Below are 20,987 nucleotides of genomic sequence, written 5' to 3' on the forward strand. Positions count from 1 at the left end.
AATTTAAGCCCTTTTTTTAGTTTTGAAACTAATATTTAAACACATGCTCAATGATGGATGCAATTCTAGAAATGAGACATCAATTCTGAGTTTCAGAGCTGAAACGAAAAGAAAGATGCAAAGGCAGAGAATAGCTAAAATCAGCTAAATCTACTGAGACTAAGTGTCAAATGATTCTATAAGTGGTGTGAAATGTGACTCACCAAACCCAGTATACTCACCTGGGAATTTGTATCATCACATTGTGGAAGACACAGCTATAATTCGAGATTTGGTGTAATTAAGCAAGCATAAGTGGACTTTCTTTTCCAAGACTCACAGAAAAACATCTATGTGTCAAAGAAGGCAGTGAGCATTTTGGAAAAAACATTGCCAGTTCTATTAGTCGGCCAAAGGGGTGCTGATGCAAAATACCAGAAATTGGTCGGTTTTATAAACGGTATTTATTTGGGGTAGGAGCTTACAGATACAAGGCCATAAAGCATATGTCACTTCCCTCACCAAAGTCTATTTTCTCGAGTTGGAGCAAGATGGCTGCCGATGTCTGCGAGGGTTCAGGCTTCCTGGGTTCCTCTGGGCTCAGCTCCTCTGTTTTCTCCACAAGGTCAGCTGTAGAAGGTGAGGCTCTCTAGGCTTTGCCTCTCCACAAGGTCAGCTGTAGACTATCAGGCAAACGGCTCTGCTTCTTTCCCCAGGGCTCCAGCTTAAGACTTTAGCATCAAACTCCAACATCAAAACTCCAACATTAAGAGCCCTCAACTCTATCCTTTGCCATGCCCTTTATCTGTGAGTCCCCACCCATTAACTCAATGCCCTAATGACATGGCCCAATCAAAGTCCTAATCATAAATCAATCACGCCCAGATACAGACCAGATTACAAATATTATCCAATATCTATTTTTGTAATTCATAACCATATCAAACTGCTATACCAGTCTTCCCAGAATCTGTTTTATGATTACAGAACAAAGAACAACTATTGGGATAAAATGTACACCCAAGATTCCTCCATAGAAACCCAATAATCTGCTCTGCTCTACAAACTTTAAACACCAATTTTTCATATTTTCCTCTTCCAAACTATGTATCAATACTTATTAAGAAGTCTCTACTAACTAATAACTCTGGAGTGGCAGAAGGTGAGAAGTTGATTTTTCTTTTTTTTTTTGCTGCTGTTTTAATTTTACCAAAAGAAGACAGCAGGGCATGTTTTGTTTTGTTTTTTTTTTAAAAAGGAGGTACCGGGGATTAAACCTAGAACCTCATATGTGGGAAGCAGGCGTACAACCACTGGGCTACATCTGCTCCCAAAGCTCCCCCAATGAGAGTTGATTTTTTCGTTTCTTTGTTTTTAGGAAGTACCACAGTTTGAACCTCAGATCTTGTACATGGGAAGCAGGCACTCGACCACAGAGCTACATCCACTCAGGCACATTTTTTTTTAATAGGTACTGGAACCAGGGATTGAACCTAGGTGTTCATATGTAGGAGGCCGGCACTTAACCACTGAGTCACAGTGGGTCCCTCATCTGTTAGTTCATTTGTTTTTTTTCCCATTCATTGTCTGCTAGTTGTTTGTTTTCTTTAGGAGGCTCCAGAAACCATGTGGGAGGTGGGTGCCCAATTTCTTAGAGCCACATCCACTCCAGCATATTCTTTTCATTCTTACTTTCTCTCCTCTTTTATTTACTCCTTTGTGCAACTCAACTAACAGTGAATGCAAACAGAAAGATGCAAAAGTGAATCAATTCTTACCTTTGAACAGTTTATTGTTTATTAGAGACAGTCACAAAAAAATATTAAAAACCCCTATCCTATATTAGAGGTGGGTGTAAAATTCCATGAGGGATCAAAGAAAGTAATGACCAGGTGGCAATGGGGCTGGAGTGAGGGAGAGGCATCAGGAAATATTCTAGAGGGGCCGACACCTCAACAGGGTCTAGGGGAATGATGCAGAGAATTTGCCTGGTATGAGGATGTTATTCAGACAGAGGGAACAGTATGCAAAAAAGCAAGGAGACACAAAGAACATGGCCTATTTAGGTTTTAAAGCTCATGACCTGAGTACAGAAAGCATATGAGAGAGCAGCAGGAAAGGAGAGGCCAGGTTGGGGCCAGATTCTGAAGGGACAAAAAGAAGTTTAACCATGGAAATCAATCACTGATCTTCCTATTTGTGTGGCATATCCAAGATGTGTTACACAAAAACGTCAGAGAATGCTAGAGATGATACACACAGAAAAGATTATGACCATAAGTTTTAGCTCTCTTGCAAGTATGTTCTCATTTGATTTGATGTTTAATATATTTTCCAAAAGCTTGTTCCAAGTTTACTTAACCAAAGCCCAAAGTTGATATAAAGACCTACTTCCCTGACTTGAAAGAGTAAAATATTATTTTACAAGTTCCATGAGATTATTTAATCAAAAACAAGGAGTCAAGGATAGTTTTCTTTTTTCTTATTACAACAAATGCCATTATTTATTTTGAGGTTTCCAAATCAAAATGCCTTCAAACACAACTAGGATATATACAGCATAAAATGTGATTTATCCCTATTTCCCACACAGGTTTTCAGAAATTGTTTTGCCAAAGCCAACTGGTAGATCACCCTTTTCCTCTCTTCCCAGTAAAGGCATCTAACCAACCCTGCATGCCTTGCCCTCTGTGGGCTGGGGAGACAGGAGACAACACCCCACCCCATTCCAACCTCCTTGGCTCAGTCTCGCATTCTACAACTGACAAAAGTCTGAGTGCAGTCCTGTACCCCAGCCAGAAGTGGCCACAGAGAAACTGATGTGGCTAAGTGTGTCATTCCATGGGGCTATAGTACTGTGTCCTTAGGGAAGGGGCTGTGAGGGGGAGGGTGTGGATAGAGCAGAGCGACATTAGAGGTCACCTCTAGGCAGCAAGCATCCAAATGATCAGGAAGGAAAGAGTCCTAAGGATAGAGGAGTTTTTATCATTTCTACCTTGGAGAGCTGTAAAATGAGGCAGAGATTTTTTTAAAAAGTTCTGCTCTAAGATGCCCATTCTTAACCTTTTCTTTTGTAAGAAACTACTTTTCATGATCCCAAACCTAGAGATCTCAGAGGGCAGTGTGTGAAAAGCAGGGAAGAGGGGAGGTTCTATAATCTCATTCCTAGTTTTCCAGTCACATGCAGAGGTTGGAGAGGGGAGACCTTCTGCTATCAGTAAATTGAGGGCCACTAAATCGGCTCTCAAGTCAGTGTTCCCATGCTGTTTGCAAGCAGGCAAGTAACATCTATGTGAATAACAACCTCTCCTCCTGATGCCTACCCAAATGGAAGAATAACTGACCCATATCAACTTTTTCTTTCTACTTTTGAGGGTGATGCCAACAAAGTAGAAGAGTAGATCCTGTCTCAGAATATTCTCAAGCCCCTGACCGCAACCAGAGAACTACATTAAAACTGCTGACATCCAGGGACTGGGGTGGGGGTACAGAATGAGGAGTTAATGCTTAAATTGTATAAAGTTTCTATTTGGTTTGACTGTAAAGTTCTGGTAACAGATAATGGTGATGGCAACATAACCCTGTGAATGTAATTAACACCAATGAATTATATATTTGAATGTGGTTAAAAGGAGAAATTTTAGGTTGTAAATACGTTATTAGAATAAATATTTTTTAATAAATAGGACTGTGAATAGGACTGTAGGTAAACAATGGACTACAGTTAATAGTACAATTATAAAGCTGTTCTTTCATGACTAGTAACAAATGTTCCACACTAATGCAAGATGTTAGTAATAGGTTGGTATATGGGAACTCTGTATATTATTTATGATTTTTCTGTAAACCTATAAATCCTCTAATTAAAAAAAAATTTAAATCAAAACAGTAAAAACAACAACAAAAATTGCTGGGAAGTGACTGTGGCTCAATCAGCTGGGCTCCCGTCTACCATATGGGAGGCCCTGGGTTCATATTCCGGGGCTTCCTTGTGAAGATAGGCTCACCCGCATGCTGCGCAGAGTCGCCCAGCCCACAAGCACTGCAGAGAGCTGACTCAGCAAGGTGACGCGACAAAAAGGGAGACAAGCAAAAATGCAGAAGAGCATGCAGCAAACCGACACAGAGAGTAGACAGCAAAAACAAGCCATAAGGGAGAGGGAGGAATAAAAAATAAAAATAATAATAATAATAAATATAGACACAGAAGAATGCACAGTGAATGGACACAGAGAGCTGACAGCATGCAAAAAAAAAGCTGCAAGGGGATTTAAAAAAAAAAAAACGAAAAAAAACAAAAAACAGCTAACATCTGAAAACTGCTGAGTTTTAAAATCTGAATTCACTCAATGAGATTTTACAGCTAAAAAAAATTCAACAGGTCTCGGCTATGTTAAAGAATGTCCAGCGTTTCAAATAATGGTAGGAAATCTTTTCTAGGCCTACTCAGCCACTCCTGCAAAGTCTGGATTCTAACACTCTCTAAGGTTGGCTGCAGGTAGAATCACCTGCTTAGCTTTTGAAAAACAGATAGCTGGGCTCTACCTTAGATCAACTGAATCAGGAATTTGGGGGATGGAGTCCCGGCATTAGTTAAAACAAATCAAAGCAAAAAACTCCCCCAGGTGACGATGATCCATAGTGAGGGTTAAGAGCCACTGTTTTAAAGCCTTGCTACTCAAGTGAGGTTTCAGACCAGCACTGTCATAACCTAGAAACTCAAAAGAAATGCAGGCTCCAACTCAATACTATTAACTCAGAATCTGTAATTTAACAAGATCCTCAGGTGGTTCATACGGATAAAAAAGCTTGCGAAGATCTGCTCTAAAGGCAAGGCTCAAGTGGCAAAGGACCTATTTGTAACGGTCTACCAACCTCCACCACTGAGTTCTTGTTTAAATAATTATCTGATCTGATTATAATGTTAGAAATGTCGTTGTCCAATCTGGAAGCACTGAGGAATGAAAAGATGAAACTGGCAATTAAAAGAAAGTGACCTAGGTGTTAAATTACATCTAATTCAAGGCTGAATACAACATTGGGAATAGTTAGGGAAGATTTGTATTTTTCTTTTCAAAGTCAGCTAGCCCCCAATCCCACAAGAGACAAAGTTTGCATCTCTTCTTATTCATTTTCAAAGAAGTCCAGAAGGATAAAAATTCAGTGCCAAGAAGTCTGTTATAATTATTGTTCCCAGAGCTCTACTGAGCAGAAATATGGTATTTTACACAATCACCCTGGTATACAATCATTTTGGTATGGTTTTTAACCAACTTCAGTCCCAGGTAAACACCAGCTAGATTTACAACACAGAGCTTTGAAGAGTGAGGGGAGTGTGATGGCCAAGCTGAGAGTAAAGATAAATTGCTTTTACAGGACTCAGACAAAAATGACTGGGGTCAGTGTTTCTAATACATCACAAAATATATCATCTAGCAAACTTCAATTATTTGTTTTTGGAGAAATCTGTGTCCCTGTCTTAGAGAAACCACAACACCTTATGACTATTCTCAAAAGTTCTGCTTGTGTTTGAATAGTTGAAACATAAAAGATTTATTAAAAAGTTGTTCAACATTTTGAGGTGTCAATCCAAGAGATTCTGACATTTCTGAGGATGTCTGGTCGTAAGTACTGTTGAGTTCTGGAAAGGCACAGACTAAACGCTAAAATGTTTGGCCACATTACATAGGCAGAGAGGCAGATGCATGCCTTCATGTGCTATAGTCACGGAAGCCCACACAGAGTCAAAAACAAGTCTTACAAAAGGAAAAGTCACCCAGACTTTACTGGATTGCATTCTCACTCAAACCTGGCACTGATGCTGTTTTGCAATGAATCTGAAATAGAGGAGTCTGATTCATTCAAATATTTTTTGAGCATCTACTAAATGCCAGAAACTATTTAAAGTATCTGATATAAAAGACAGACCATGGTAGAGGTCTAAAAAGTCTTTTACAAGAGTACAAGGGAGGAAAATTTCAGTTAGACGTCAACAGAAGAATGGTAAATAAACTTTCTTTCTCGCTCTTCTTTGTCTTTACCCACAAAGATCTGAACCAAAACTGAATCTCTCAAAGAAACCATATTATAACCTCAGAAAGACTCAGTTATAATGTGCTGAAATTCAGTCAATACCACAACCTGCTCTGTTGGCAATCAAATCTTTTCAAGGTTTACTTGAAAAGTAAACCAAGTGTGTTAAATATCAAAGTCCAAGAAAGCAGAAAAGTTAATGCTGAGTTTGAACCTCCAGAGTTTATCTGGCCCTTTTCCTGATTCTAGATTTGTTTCTGTGCTCAAGCTGGAGCTCAGACTTGCTGCTTTGGCCTAATTCCACCCAACCCTGGAAGCACTAAGGACACTGATTTTTAACCTGGCTGTCCCCAGCACTAAAACCTGTTAAGCTTAATCATGAGATTATGTCCCACTCAAATATGAATAAGACACTCCATTTTTTACTTTACTATTTCATTTTTAATTCTCTTCTCTTTCATAATGGAGACACAGTATAGATAACTACTGCCTTTGGAATACAGAAGAGAAAAAACTACTTTTCAGTGGAAATTTACCTCTGAATACAAGACATTCTAAGAGAGGCCAAGCCAAGTTCAACTGCTGAAAACCCTCACATAAACAAGCATGAGCCCAGGTACATTCACAATATGAATTAATTTTTAACCCTTGAAGTTAGCATGCATTTATCACAATGAGACATTGTTTTACTTATTTTATTCATTACTTGCTATTGTCTGTTACCCCCATCAGAATATACTGCAATGAGTGCAATGATCTTGACGATTTGACTGCTGAATCCACAGCATCTAAGATGGCCACAGTAGTTGCACAGGAAGTATTTATTGCGTGAATGAATTAAATGACTGTATGTCAGAGGTTAAAGGCTACTCTACCAGCTCTTAGGAATTAAAACATTAGTTCTGGATCAGGAATGAATTCAGTGTCCACTGTGCCAGGATGCTAATAATTCCAAGACAGGAATGATACTTCCAGCACAGGGAGCCCCTTCAGTATTTGCTAAAATGACACCAAATAGAACATTCTTCACAAGGACATGACACCAAATTCTAAAAAGATTCCAACTGTAATAATCGGTTTTACCTCCTGCTGCCATTCTCCAAGACCCAACAAAAATGTTGCTTTCACTTCAAGCCTTCCTACCCCCACAAGGGAGAAAGTGCTATGTTCTCTGTGCTCCCATAGCACTTGGACTTTTACTGAATCAGGACTCATTGCTGTGACTAACTCAGTAAGTATTTAATAAGTATTTATTGAATAAATGACTGTGGTTGTAATGATTAGATTGTAAGTTCTTCAAGGGCCAGGGTCATATTTGATTCATCTAAGTCAGTAGTTCTCAACAAAGGGCAATTTTGCTTCCAAGGAGACATATGGCAACGTCTGGAGACATTTCTAGTTGTCACAATTGCAGGGAAAGGGGAAAGTTGGGTTGGTACTGGCATCTAGTGAGTAGAGGCAAGAAATGCTGCAGAACATGCTACAGTACACAGGATAGGCACCTACACAAACAATTAACTATTCCAATGTCAATAGCACTATAGTTGAGAGACCCTGATATAATTGTTTTGTTTTTTGATACGTGGAGAGGGTATCCATAGCCTTTTGTTATTGGTTCCCAATAGCTTTGCTGTTGAATAAACTGCTTTAATAGTTTTCAACAGGTTCTAGAAGCAAAACAAAACAAAATACCTAGAAATTTGGCAGTACTACAAAATCAAGCCTAAGGAATGAAGGGAAGTGAGATCTCTGCTTTTCTGCATCGCCTAAAAGATATGCCTCACATTAAACTACCTCGAATTCAAAGAATCCACCACCCACTCATGCCTGAGGAAAGCCACTAAAATATAAAGGACACCCTCATAGACCTCACCAGGAGTAAACTTTTTTTTTCCCATTTTCCCACCTCACAAGTCAGGAATGAACTGTCCCTTTGTAAATGTGCCTGATATTAAAATATCTTAGTCTAAGTTTTGGTTATTCATCTTACAACTCTATATTTCTTTAAAACTTTTCTCATAAAATTTTCCTTTCTTTCTTACCACCGTTAAATTCCGAATTTCTTCCATGACACGAGGCCAGAAGGACTGTAGGCTTTGCTGGGCATCACTGCTGCTAGTACCACCAAATCCTCCTTCTGTAGACATTTCGACATCTAAGAACAAATACATACACAAGACACATTAGAAATAATAACTTAAGACTTTCTGTCCAGGTTATTTTATATCTTTCTTCATGGATGTTTTCATTAACTCATTCAAGTTTTTCATCTGAAAAAGTATGTAACTGTGCAGAAGAGGTTTTTAGTAAAGATTTAATCTTTGCAAAAACATAACCTTATACCACACAAATCACCAAGGCATTCCAACTAAAAAATCTAAAGTTGCTAAAAACCCAAACTTAAAATACTTATGTGACTCTAGGAGTTTCGACTTACTTGGGAGAGAGAAAAAAATAAAAGGCACTTGGCTGCCCTAGTGTGACCCATAAGTTTCAAAGTCATTCCCGCCAAGGTTTTTTCTTTTCTTTTGTTTTTTTAAAGATTTATTTCTCTCCCCTTCCCCGCCCTCACCACCCCCCAGTTGTCTACTCTCTGTGTCCATTCACTGTGTGTTCTTCTGTGTCCACTTAGATTCTTGTTAGCAGCACCAGGAATCTGTATCTCTTTCTGTTGCATCATCTTGTTGCGTCAGCTCTCCATGTGCGCAGTGCCACTCCTGGGCAGGCTGCCCTTTTTTCGCGCTGGGCAGCTCTCCTTACGGGGTGCACTCCTTGCACATGGGGCTCCCCTACGCAGGGGACACTCCTGCGTGGCATGGCACTCCTTGCCTGCATCAGCACTGCACGTGGGCCAGCTCATCACACGGGTCAGGAGGCGCTAGGTTTGAACCCTGGACCTCCCATGTGGTAGGCAGACGCTCGATCCATTGAGCCAAATCTGCTTCCCATCCTCCAAGGTTTTTTCAAGTTCTCCATGGCTTTTCATACTTTATGCCATGGCCTGCAGCAGATATTTTAAGCGTCCCTGCCATTAACAGTATACAAAAACGTAAACTCTAAGTCTTAAAATTAGGAGTCAAATTTATTCTTTTTGTTTTTGGCACTGCTGCTCTATTTCAGGGGAGCTACTAATGTTTTTATTCCTTCTAATCCTAGGCTAATCTGCCTCTATGGACACAAAAGTGTTTAAGCCTAAACCAATAATTGAGTAAGTGGCAAGAAGTATCTGAATTACAACTACATCCCAGTTCTTTCCTGACCTGAACCTTGTTATCAGGCACAAAGCCAAACACAGCACCCCAGCAAGTGGAAATTTAAAGATGATTAAAAACAATGGGGAATTAAAATCTGGAAGGAGAGAAAAGGTTCAAAACCTACATTTGGTCAACGGTTTTATTATGGGTGAGAGAATATGAAGAACGAGCCCCAAATAAGTGTAACCGTAGATAATAGTATAATGTCTTAAAAGAGTGATGGGAGAAAGTGAAGAACTCCAGACGGTTTAAAATGTTTATCTGGCAAAGTGAAATGCAAGAAACAGTTTAATTAAGCAGGAATAAAGAAAAACTTATTGTTCCCCTAAAAATTTGTATTGTGGGGAATTATTCTATAAGATTTAATATTACAGTGACAGAAGAGGTATATAAATGATTGAGAACTAATTTTTTTTTAAAGGAAGTATTGGAGATTGAACCCAGGACTTCAAACATAGGAAGCAGGTGCTCAGTTACTGAGCTGCAACTACTCCCCAATAAGAGTTGGTTTTTCTTTCTTTTTTTTTTTTAAAGATTTTTTAAAAATTTATTTCTCTCCTCTTCCCCCTCCCCCAATTGTCTGCTCTCTGTATCCATTCGCTGTGTGTTTTACTGTGTCCACTTATATTCTTGTAGGTGGTGCCAGGAATCTTTGTCTCTTTGTTGTATCATCTTGCTGCGTCTGCTCTCCATGTGTGCGGTGCCACTCCTTGGCAGGCTGCACTTTTTTCACACTGGGCGGCTCTCTTTACAGGGTGCACTCCTTGAGCATGGGGCTCCCCTAAGTGGGGGACACCCCTGCGTGGCACGGCACTCCTTGCACACATCAGCACTGTGCGTGGGCCAGCTCATCACATGGGTCAGGAGGCTCTGGGTTTGAACCCTGGACCTCCCATGTGGTTGGTGGACACTCTATCCATTGAGCCAAATCTGCTTCCCTATTTGTTTTGTTTTTAGGAGGTATTGGGGATCAAACCAGGACCTCGTACAGGGGAAGCAGGCACTCAACCACTTGAGCTTCATCTGCTCCCCAAGAACTAATTCTGAGGGGCTGAAAGAAAAGTGCCAAAGTGTTACAAGACCAAACTTGTTACTTTCCAGGCTCCATGTGGATGCATGCTGGACAGATCACAATCCATCACCAGTATGGAAGGAAGCCTGATAAATCTAGGTTGAAACTATGAGGATGTTCAATTCATTCTTAAATGTTTGCCTGGGTTGTCCTAGAGGTCTCTGGTGGTTGTTGCTTTTCCTTCTAAAGGAAATGATGAGAGGAAAGACATGGAAGGAAACAAGAGCACAATCTTCAAAGCAGATTTCTCTTTGGTGTAATGACATTAGTGGGCGATGATTAAAGAGAAAAGGTTTGGAGCCAATTTCTGGTGCTAGAGGCCTATAAGCAGCTCTATAAGCACCAAAGGAATGCTAAATACTAGTACTTGGGAATCAATATGATACTGGGGTTTCTGGAGGGAATTAAAGGGCAGAGTGTTGACCCACCATTTGAAATGACAGGATAAAACCACGAGACCTAAGTAACAAGTGAGGTCTCCTCAAAACTCAGCTCCCACATGGCATTTTCACAAATCAAATGTCCTATACACTGTTTTCTCAGATATGAGAACAAAGAAATCAAGGTAATCTAAGGACTCTTACTGTTTATTTATTTTTACTAACAGTTTCCTACAAGTTATTCTTGACAATCAAGAAAGATTCCATCTAACCCTCTTTAAATGGGGCATATAAAATATTTTTTCTGAAAATGAAAATAATTATCAAAAACCATAAAACAACCTAACTTCATTACATGGATCCAAGGACAGGCCTGATTTTAGCAAAATCTGCCATGTAAACTACAAAGGTCAAAGGAGAAAGATACATGATTGCTACTGTGATGTCTCTGAACTTGCTAATGATGGGTAAATTTTATTTGGAGTGCAAAGATCTGTGAGATTTAGGTTACAAATAAATTTTGGCTGTCCTTTGATCTCCCCTTACAAATATTAGAAAAGTACATAATCCAGGAGGCACTTTTAGAACCCTTGTGCACAGTCAGCTTTTAAATTTTGAGTTGCTCCTACTATGACGTGTTGACATGATCAGTTCCCAAACATCTAGTAAGTCATTAGATGATAAATAAATCTCTGGCTGGCTTGGAGGCACACACTGCTGTAGTGGTGGGATGGGTACAACACAAAAGTTATCAAATCTTTCTGAAACTGCAAAATTTATTTAAGTTGTGACTGACTTCTGGGGAAGATGGTGGAGTAGGGAGTTCCAGGACTCAGTCCTTCCTCCAAAACAACTAATTCAACAGGCAGTAACTGTCTGACACAACTGTTCTGGGGCTGAAGCCAGAAAAACACTATACCGCATTCAGGGAAGAACAGGAGGAAAAGGCTGATAAACTGTAGTAAAAAACAATGAGGAGGGAAAAGTGGCTTTAACTCAATCAGTTGGGCTCTCGTCTACCATATAGAAGGCCCTGGGTTCACATCCCGGGGCCTCCTTGTGAAGGCAGGCTCATCCACACACTGCAGAGAGCCGCCCAGCCTGCAAGTGCTGCAGAGTACCACCCGGCTTGCAAGCACCCTGGAGAGGCGGCTCAGCGAGGTGGTCCAACAACAAAAAAAGGGAGACAAGCAAAAACACAGAAGAGCGCACAGCGAATGGACACAGAGCAGAAGCAAGCAAGCCACAAGGTGGGAGACGAAATAAAATAAATACAGACACAGAAGAACGCACAGTGAATAGACAGAGCAGACAGCACGCCAAAACACCACAAGGGGGGGATTAAAAAAAATAGTATTTAAAAAAAAACAATGAGTAGGCTCTCTCCATGTCATAGCTGCCAGTGTCCCATCTTCCACTCTCAAGGTGTGGGGGGAGACCTTTGGGTTCAGTCCCTGGCTATCTTGCTGGTTACAGTAAGGGACATAAAAACCCTCTTCCCCAAGAACAGGGGTGGGTACAGCCAAGCAAAGATCATGGCTTATGATTAGTAAATTCAGATTGATGGGTCCTGGCTCTGAGCTACTGTCTCAACCACCCTGGACAAAAATGGTAGTAGCCACTGTTTCAACTCAGCCCTAGACAGGGGCAGAAATGGTGAAGATTTAAAGATGCAGTGCCTCCTCAGGCATGTGGGGAACAGTTTGCTGAAGGACAGCATCTGCTGAACAGGCCAGGAAAGCAGAGCTTCAAGGAACTGTCAACAAGAATTTGGGCATCCTTCCTGATCTCCCAGGGCACTTCGAAGCTTCATGTACATCCACTTCTTGGATCTCTGGCACCGTTTTGAATGGGAAATACTGACTAGGGAAAATGATCTATGGGATGACTCTCCTCCCAGAATCTGCCCTCCAGGCAAAAAGCAGCTGGAGACAGAAAAAAAAGTGTTAAAAATTAAAACAACAACAACAACAAATAACTTTAGAAGCAAAACAAAAACCAACACAAGAGATCAAGATTTCCAGAGAAGGAACACAGGAAAGGAAGCTTTCTCTTGAAGGTGAAATTGTACAAAAAGTGCAATCTTGAAATCTGTACCACATACCCAGGGCAAGAATCAGAAGAAGAACAGCAGAAAAAAATCTTATCAATTAAACAAGGACTATTCTAAAGGTCCAGAATAAGTTAAACCAAGGGTCAAAGAGACTTAACATAAAGCCAATCAACAATAAAATGCTATGCAAGAAAGAGAAACTGACCTTCAGAGTAAACACATCAAGATAATCAGATGCCTATATATCAGCAACATATTACAAGCCATACTAAGAAACAGGAATACATGGCCCAGTCAAGGGAACAAATTAAAACTTCAGAGGAGATGCAGAATTTAGAACTAATCAGTGTTCAAACAAATCTCCTAAATTAATTCAAGGTGATGAAGGAAAATGTGGCTAATGAGATAAAGCATAGGAGTAAGACAATGTGTGAGCATAAAGAATTTGAAAGTATAAAAGACACAAGAAAATAAAAATAAAAAAATGTAACAGAAATTATGGGGATAAAAGACACAATTGAAGATATTAAAAACAGAGCCATATTGGGGATCGGATATGGCTCAAGCAGTTGAGTGCCCGCTACCCACATGGGAGGTCCCAAGTTTGGTCCCCGTGTCTCCTAAAGAAAAACAAAAACAAAAACAAAGACAACACACACACACACAAAAACAAGCAAAAAAACAACTAGCAGACAACAACAAGCAAAAAACAATGAGCAAACAAGGGAACCAACTGGGGTTGGGGTGAGGAATGAAACTAATTTTTTAAAAAAGATACATGTATTTTAAAAAATAGAGCCATATAACAGCAGATTTGAGCAAGCAGAAGAAAGAATTAGTGAACTAGAAGACAATCAAAATCTTACAGACAGAAGAGATAGAGGAAAAAAAAAAAAAAAAAGAAAATACTAAGCAATGTCTCAGGGATTTGAATGATAGCACAAAGGGTGAAAACATACATGTCATGGGTGTCCCAAAAGGAGGAGAGAAGGGAAAGGCGGCAGAAAGAACATGTGAGGAAATAATGGCCAAAAATGCCCCAACTCTTACAAAAGATATAAATATCCATGTCCAAGAAGTGCAACATACACCAAACAGAATAAATCCAAATAGACCTACTCCAAGACACACACTAATCAGAATGTCAAATGCCAAAGATAAAGAGAAAATTCTGAAAGCAACAAGAGAAAAGTGATTCATCACATACAAGGGATAAGCAGTAAGTTTAAGTGCCAATTTCTCATCAGAAACCATGAAGGGGCGGCGGACTTGGCCCAGTGGTTAGGGCGTCTATTTACCACATGGGAGGTCCGTGGTTCAAACCTCGGGCCTCCTTGACCCATGTGGAGCTGGCCCATGCACAGTGCTGATGTGTGCAAGGAGTGCCGTGCCATGCAGGGTGTCCCCCGTGTAGGACAGCCCCACATGCAAGGAGTGAACCCCATAAGGAGAGCCGCCCAGCGCAAAAGAAAGTGCAGCTTGCCCAGGAATGGCGCCACACACACAGAGAGCTGACACAAGATGAAAGATGACGCAACAAAAAGAAATACAGATTCCCATGCCGCTGACAACAACAGAAGCGGACAAAGAAGACACAGCAAATAGACACAGAGAACAGACAACCGGGATGGGGGGAAAGGGGAGAGAAATAAATAAATAAATCTTAAAAAAAAAAAATAAAACAGAAACCATGAAGGTATTTAAAGTACTGAAAGAAAAACTTCCAGCCAAAATTTATTTGGCAAAACTGACATTCAAAAATGAGAGGGAGTTTAAAATATTCACAGATAAATGGAAACTGAGAGAGTTCATCAATAGAAGACTTGCCTAAAGAAAGACTAAAGGGAGTTCTGCAGGCTGAAAAGATAGGAGAGAAACTTCAGGTAGAGTGAAGAAATGAAAATTATCAGTAAGGCTAACTAAAAGGATAAAAAAGAGAGACCAAAAAAAAAAAAAGATATGACATATAAAAACCAAAGGATAAAATGGCTGAAGTGTTAAGAGAGGATGTGGAAAAATTAGAACATTATTCATTGCCGGTGGGAATGTCAAATGATGCAGGTGCTGTGCAAGACAGTTTGGTAGTTCTTCAAGAAGCTAAGTATAGAATTACTATATGATCCAGCAATTCTACTGGTAAATACCCCAAAGAAGGGACCTGAACAGATATTTGCACACCAATCTTCATAGCAGACTTATTCATAATTGTCAAAAGATGGAAACAACCCAAGTGTCCCTCATCCAAAATAAATAAACAATATGTGGTATGCATATGATGGAATATTATTCAGCCCTAAAAAGGAATGAAGTCATGGTATGTGCAACAACATGGATAAACCTTAATGATATCATGCTGAGTGAAATAATCTAGATATAAAAGGTCAAATATTGTATGATTTCACTTCTATGAAATATCAAGAATAAGCAAATTCAGAATAATCTACTTTCTGAGGAAAGCAGATTATAAGTAATAATCTACTTTCTGAGGAAAGTAGATTATAGGTTACCAGGGGATGGAGCATTATTGCTTCTTTTTTTGGGTGTTGAAAAAGTTTTGGTAATGGTTGGTGGTGATGGTAGCACAAAATTATGAATATAATATCACTTAATTGATACATATGAAAGTGATTAAAATCAGAAATTTGTGCTGTAGTATTATATGTTACCACAATAAAAATTTAAGAAGAAATGTGGGTACACACCATTCCCAACTCTAAATCTTGTGAAAGTCAGAAACTTCTCAGGAAGATGACCAGGATAGACAAGCAAAGTTCAAAAACTTAATGAAACCAGTTAATTAAGAGGCATACCCCTATGTCTGGCATGCTATTAGCAGGAAGATAAAGGAGAAAATCATGGAAGTGGGATGATTCAATCACACCATTCAAGGGTGGCCAATCTAACTGTCACTGTAAAATCCAGTTATTCTTTACCACTCTGGAAAAAATACAGATGCTTAAGCAGTTTTCAGAACATCCCAGAAGCAAAGTGTTCCTCTTTTAAGATTCTCTTGTAAATCTCCTGCTTTTAATGAGGTACCATGCTCACCAAATCCTCCCATACATTGATTCATCTAGACATGGAACAGGATGTATTAAAATCATCAATGTCACAAAATACAGAAGAGTACTTTTATTGCAATATCACCTTGTTTCTAAAACTCTGTATTCTTTAGGCTTTAGCTCTATACTCCTTATCATGTACTTCATTCTCTTTAACAAAGTCTTTTTTATAAGATGACTAAACCCAAAGCCAGAAATGATGTTGGGCAATTATACCTTTTAAAACCCTAACACTAAGGAAGCTGTTCGAGAAAGAAAGACCACTAGAAGTTTCCCTAAAATGAAGTCCAATTCTTGATTAATGCTACTTCCTACTGAAGTTCTAGCTGATCCATCCCTAGCAGTCAAACGTTAACTAAAAATGATGAGTTCACAATCAAATGCAAGTAAACATGCCTTAAACCAGTTCTGCCTAAATATTGGTATATAATCATCTTCCCCTTTCTGGCCCCTACTCCAACTTGTGGCCTTTAAGGCTTTTCAGTTTGTTAGAGTCCCCAATCATTCTGCGTGTCTCTAACTTCACATATCACCAATTATTTCCCTATGTTCAAAGCATATATCTATCTTCTCTACTCTTCTTTGGACTTGCATTTTCATCATGTCCCTGTCATGAGATAACATGGTTTTTATTTTGCCCATTTGGGAGCAATGTCACAGTCACTTTGTTTCAATATTGCTGAAGTATTTACTGAAGTTAGTTCTAGGTTTCTCCATTTGAATCACCATTTCTGTCGGTATGTCTTATTTTAAAGGATGAGTGAAAAAAAAAAAAGAATATTGATACAAATAAAAAGATGGATAAGGAAGAAAGGGGATAGGACTTAAATCTATTTTGTGGGTTGCTGTTTTAAATATTCTTCCAGACTATGTAGAAAAATGAAAACTGAAATTCAGGACTTAGATATTCAACACAAAACAATGCCACCAACAAAAGATAATTTGGTCTAATATTTACACACATGGATATATTCTTTAAGACATATTCCATCAATTATAATGGCTAAAGAGCATTTCAAGTTTTAAGGAGACATATGCTCTCTATACTAAAACCTATCTTGACTTGCTAATTTCAGAATGAGTAAAAGAGCACTACTCTGGAAACTAAGAACTATAATTGTGAACTCACCTGCTACCTACTGGCTGGACTACCTTGGGCCAGTCATTCCACTAAGCCAATCCGGGAGTTACATACAACTGAAGACATACCAAGGGGGTCTGGTGGTCTGGTAAAGAATCCCTACACCTCACCACTTGAGAATGCAATAAAAGAATGAATGCAAGAGAAGGCAGGGGTGACAGGAGAGAAAACAAAGTTCAATAGTCTTTATTAAAGCTAACCTAAGGTTTTTATTTAATCAAGCAAGGAAGCACTAAGCTAATAGCCAGAAAACCTTGCATAACTGGGTACCAGTTAGTTATATTTTCTGGTAGGCTATTACATAGTCCCTATTGCTGCAAGAATGAACAATGTAGCTTTACTAGAGACCCTCTTCCCCAACTCTGTTTAATGCCAAGTTCAGTGTTTGACAGTGTGTCTGTATTAACCCTAAGAGATAAAGGAGGAGATGCTTTTCAAAGTGCCAAAGTAGGAAACCATACTCCCCAAAATAAGGATATTTAAAGATCTAATCACAGGACAGTTAACATTTTCAAACTGGAAAAGAGCCACTTTCCCTTTTAAAACAAAATTCAAGTATGTTCCTGTTCACTACCTCCTACAACATACCTTTGAAACAGGGGCTACATCATAATATGGTTGTAGTATAGTGGGGGGAAAAAACCCCAACATAGCAACTGGTATAAGCAATGAAACTGAGAGGAAGATATAATAGTTTGATATGGTTATGAATTCCAAAAATAGATACTGGATTATGTTTGTGATCTGGTCTGTACCTGGGTGTGATTGAGTTATGACTGGGGCTTTGACTGGGCCATGTAACCAGGGTGTTCGGTCTCCGCCCCTTGGTGGGTGGGGACCCACGGATAAAAAGCATGGCAAAGGACAGAGTTGAGGGCTTTTAATGTTGGAGTTTTGATGTTGGAGTTTGATGCTGAAGCTGGAGCCCCAGGCAGAGAGACAGAGCCGTTTGCCCGATAGTCTACAGCTGATCTTGTGGAGAAAAAAGAGGAGCTGAGCCCAGAAGAACCCAGGAAATCTGAACCCTCACAGACATTGGAAGCCATCTTGCTCCAACACGTGAAAATAGACTTTGGTGAGGGAAGTAACTTATGCTTTATGGCCTGGTGTCTGTAAGCGCCTACCCCAAATAAATACCCTTTATAAAAACCAACCAATTTCTGGTATTTTTCATCAGCACCCCTTTGGCCGACTAATACAGAATTTGGTACCGAGGAGTAGGGAAATGCTTTTGCAATTACCGAAATGCTGCAACGGTTATATAAATGGGTAAGGGGTATTTTTTGGAGGAACTGTAAGATGCTTGATGGAAAAGACCTAGAACGCTTTGAAGAGACTGCTGATAGCAATATGATGCTAAAGAGACTTTTTATGATGCCTTAGAAGTAAATGATGAAATTACTCTTGGAAACTGGAGGAAAGGTGACCTGTGTTTTAAAGTTGCAGAGAACTTGGCAAGATTAACTCCTGGTGCCTTATGGAAGGCAGAATTTGAAAACAGCAAGCCTGGTCATTTAGCTAAAGAAATTTCCAAAGTAAACCCAGAGAATGCGGTTTGGCTTCTCCTTGCAGCTTATAGCAAAATGCTAGATGAGAGAGATATGCTGAGGACTAAACTGTCCAGTACAAAGAAAACAGAAACTAATTCTGGAAATTACAAGCTTCTGAAAAAAATCAAGATCCCAGATTAAAGTTCCCCATTGGAGGACTTAACTAAACTTGGAACTGATAAATCAAGATTGAAGATGCAGTTATCTAGGAAAGACTTATGGAAAGTCTTTCTGTCTGATGGCTTGGACCCCTGCTGCCTGCATCTACATCAATAAGGCTTTTGAGAGAGCGGTATGAACAAAACCACTGTCAACATGGAATAAAAAGGAAAGGAAAGGAGAGACTGAAGGAGAAACAGCTTTAAGAGGAAAACATGGAAGCTGAGATCTGGAATTAAGACGTCACCTTGGGCCAAGAGAGGAACCCCACCCATGTGTACAGAGAGGGTGAGCTTGCACCAGCAGTTGAAAAGGATGGATGTTCCTGCCCGATGTTCTGGGAGAGTTTTGCTGGCCCAGGGTACAGAGAGGGTGGAACACATTCCCCAAGGATTAGGGCAGTTAAGTCAGCACTCCACAGGTCTGAGAGGGGTGGACCTGTCCCCCAAAGGTTAGGGAAGGCCCAGTGGTCAACTCATTGCTTTGAGAGGGTTGAGCCTTAATGCCAAAGGTTATGGGGAATGTTGTGTTCACATCACTGTACTAGGGGGATATTAAGACTAACCCAAAGACTGGGTAAGGTATGGCAATCATCCTAACACTCTTGAAGGGGGAGGTCTGGAGCCTGGCCCACACCCAGATGCTTGATGAGGATGGAACCAAGAGCTGTACTGTAGAAAGGGTGGGTCCCCAAATGGCCCCAAGGAGAAGAAACCATCATCTTAAGAATGACTCTCAGACTAAAATCAAATGGAGGATGCCCTGCAGGTTTACTGAAATCTAGAGGACCCAGTGACTCATGTTTCCCTCCCAATTTCTCCTTATTGTAATGAAAATATTTACCCTTTGTCCATTTGTGTATTGGAACAGATTGTTTTTTAAGTTTCAGGTCTATAGTAGACAGGACTTTGCCCCAAGACAAACTGTATTTCTTTAAAGTGATTGTGATATGATCTAGTACTTGCATTGTTACTGATTTAAGATTTTTTCAAATATTGTAATGTCTCTTTGGATTATGTTTGTGATCTGGTCTGTACCTGGGCGTGATTGAGTTATGACTGGGGCTTTGATTGGGCCACATCATTAGGGTGTTAAAAGGCATGGCAAAAGAGAGTTGACGGTTTTTAATACAGGAGTTTTGATGTTGGAGTTTGATTGCTGAAGCTGGAGCCCCAGGGAGACAGACAGCTGCTTGCCTGATAGTCTAAAGCTGACCTATTGGATAAAGGCAAAGCACAGAGAGCCTCTCATTCTACAGCTGACCTTGTGGAGAGAACAGTGGAACTGAGCCCGGAGGAACCCAGGAAGCCTGAAATCTCACAGAGTTCAGTAGTCATCTTGCTCCAACACGTGAAAATAAGACTTTGGTGAGGGAAGTAACTTATGCTTTGTGGCCTGGTATCTGTAAGCGCCTACCCCAAATAAATACCCTTTATAAAAACCAACCAATTTCTGGTATTTTGCGTCAGCTCCCCTTTGGCTGACTAATATAGAAGGCATGAACAGAACATTTTAAAACATATTCCTGCAGAATAGAAAATGGCATATAAACATCGTATTTAACACATTTTCTCCTTCATTCCTTCATTAATGCTCAAACTTAAACCATCCCCAATTCAAAACACTGTATTTTGTATGACTAAGAAAAGGGACCAAATATTTGAGTGAAGTATTCTAAAGCAAGGGTCCTCAAACTATGGCCCTCAGCCTTGCTTTGGTGAAGTTTTATTGGAACAGGGTGATACTCATTCCTTTATATATTGTCTGTGGCTGCTTTTGCATTCCAATAGTCGAGTTGAGTAGTTGTGACAGAAACTGTGTAGCATGCAAAGCCTAAATTACCCGGCCTTTTACAGAAAAAGTATGTTGACTCTTGTTATAAAATACTGCATTAGGTACTTTATTTCATTTACTCCTTCTATGACTCGCCGCCCCCCCCCCCACAGATGGACTGAAGAGTTTGCCCTAAATCACACAGCATTATGGGGAAACTCTGCCTTCTCACCTACCCAGCCTCCATTAGGAGTGAGCTGAGGCAGCCCCCTCTGACCCACAGAGATATCTTTAATCTCTTTGACCCTCCAGCCTACTGAGAGTAAATAAATTTTTGCAGGAAGAATGGTGAGAAACTGGTTTTTCAGGCCTAGAGTCTGAAAGGGATTTCTGACATGAACTTGAGAGAGAAATACTGCCTGTAAACCAGGTTAGGTTATATCCTAAAACAAAGAGACATTCTGCATTACTGGGTATCCCTTTGAGAGAATACCCTGAGAATAACCTCTTGCCTAGTTTTCTGGCAGGATC

The 20,987-nt window shown here is 39.9% G+C and overlaps 1 protein-coding gene across 9 annotated transcripts in view; it reads right to left on the bottom strand.

The window, feature by feature from the left end:
• Positions 1-20,987, bottom strand: part of NFYC (nuclear transcription factor Y subunit gamma) — a 77,280-nt gene that overhangs the window by 22,651 nt on the left and 33,642 nt on the right. For all 9 annotated transcript variants that reach the window (XM_058303807.2, XM_012522269.4, XM_071217523.1 and 6 more), the window contains exon 2: positions 8,055-8,167. In XM_058303807.2, the coding sequence (XP_058159790.1) occupies positions 8,055-8,159 (105 nt within the window). In that variant the 5' untranslated portion in view covers positions 8,160-8,167. The remainder of the gene's footprint in view (positions 1-8,054; positions 8,168-20,987) is intronic.

This window comes from Dasypus novemcinctus, chromosome 9, assembly GCF_030445035.2.
Source record: "Dasypus novemcinctus isolate mDasNov1 chromosome 9, mDasNov1.1.hap2, whole genome shotgun sequence".
Lineage (NCBI taxonomy): Eukaryota > Metazoa > Chordata > Mammalia > Cingulata > Dasypodidae > Dasypus > Dasypus novemcinctus.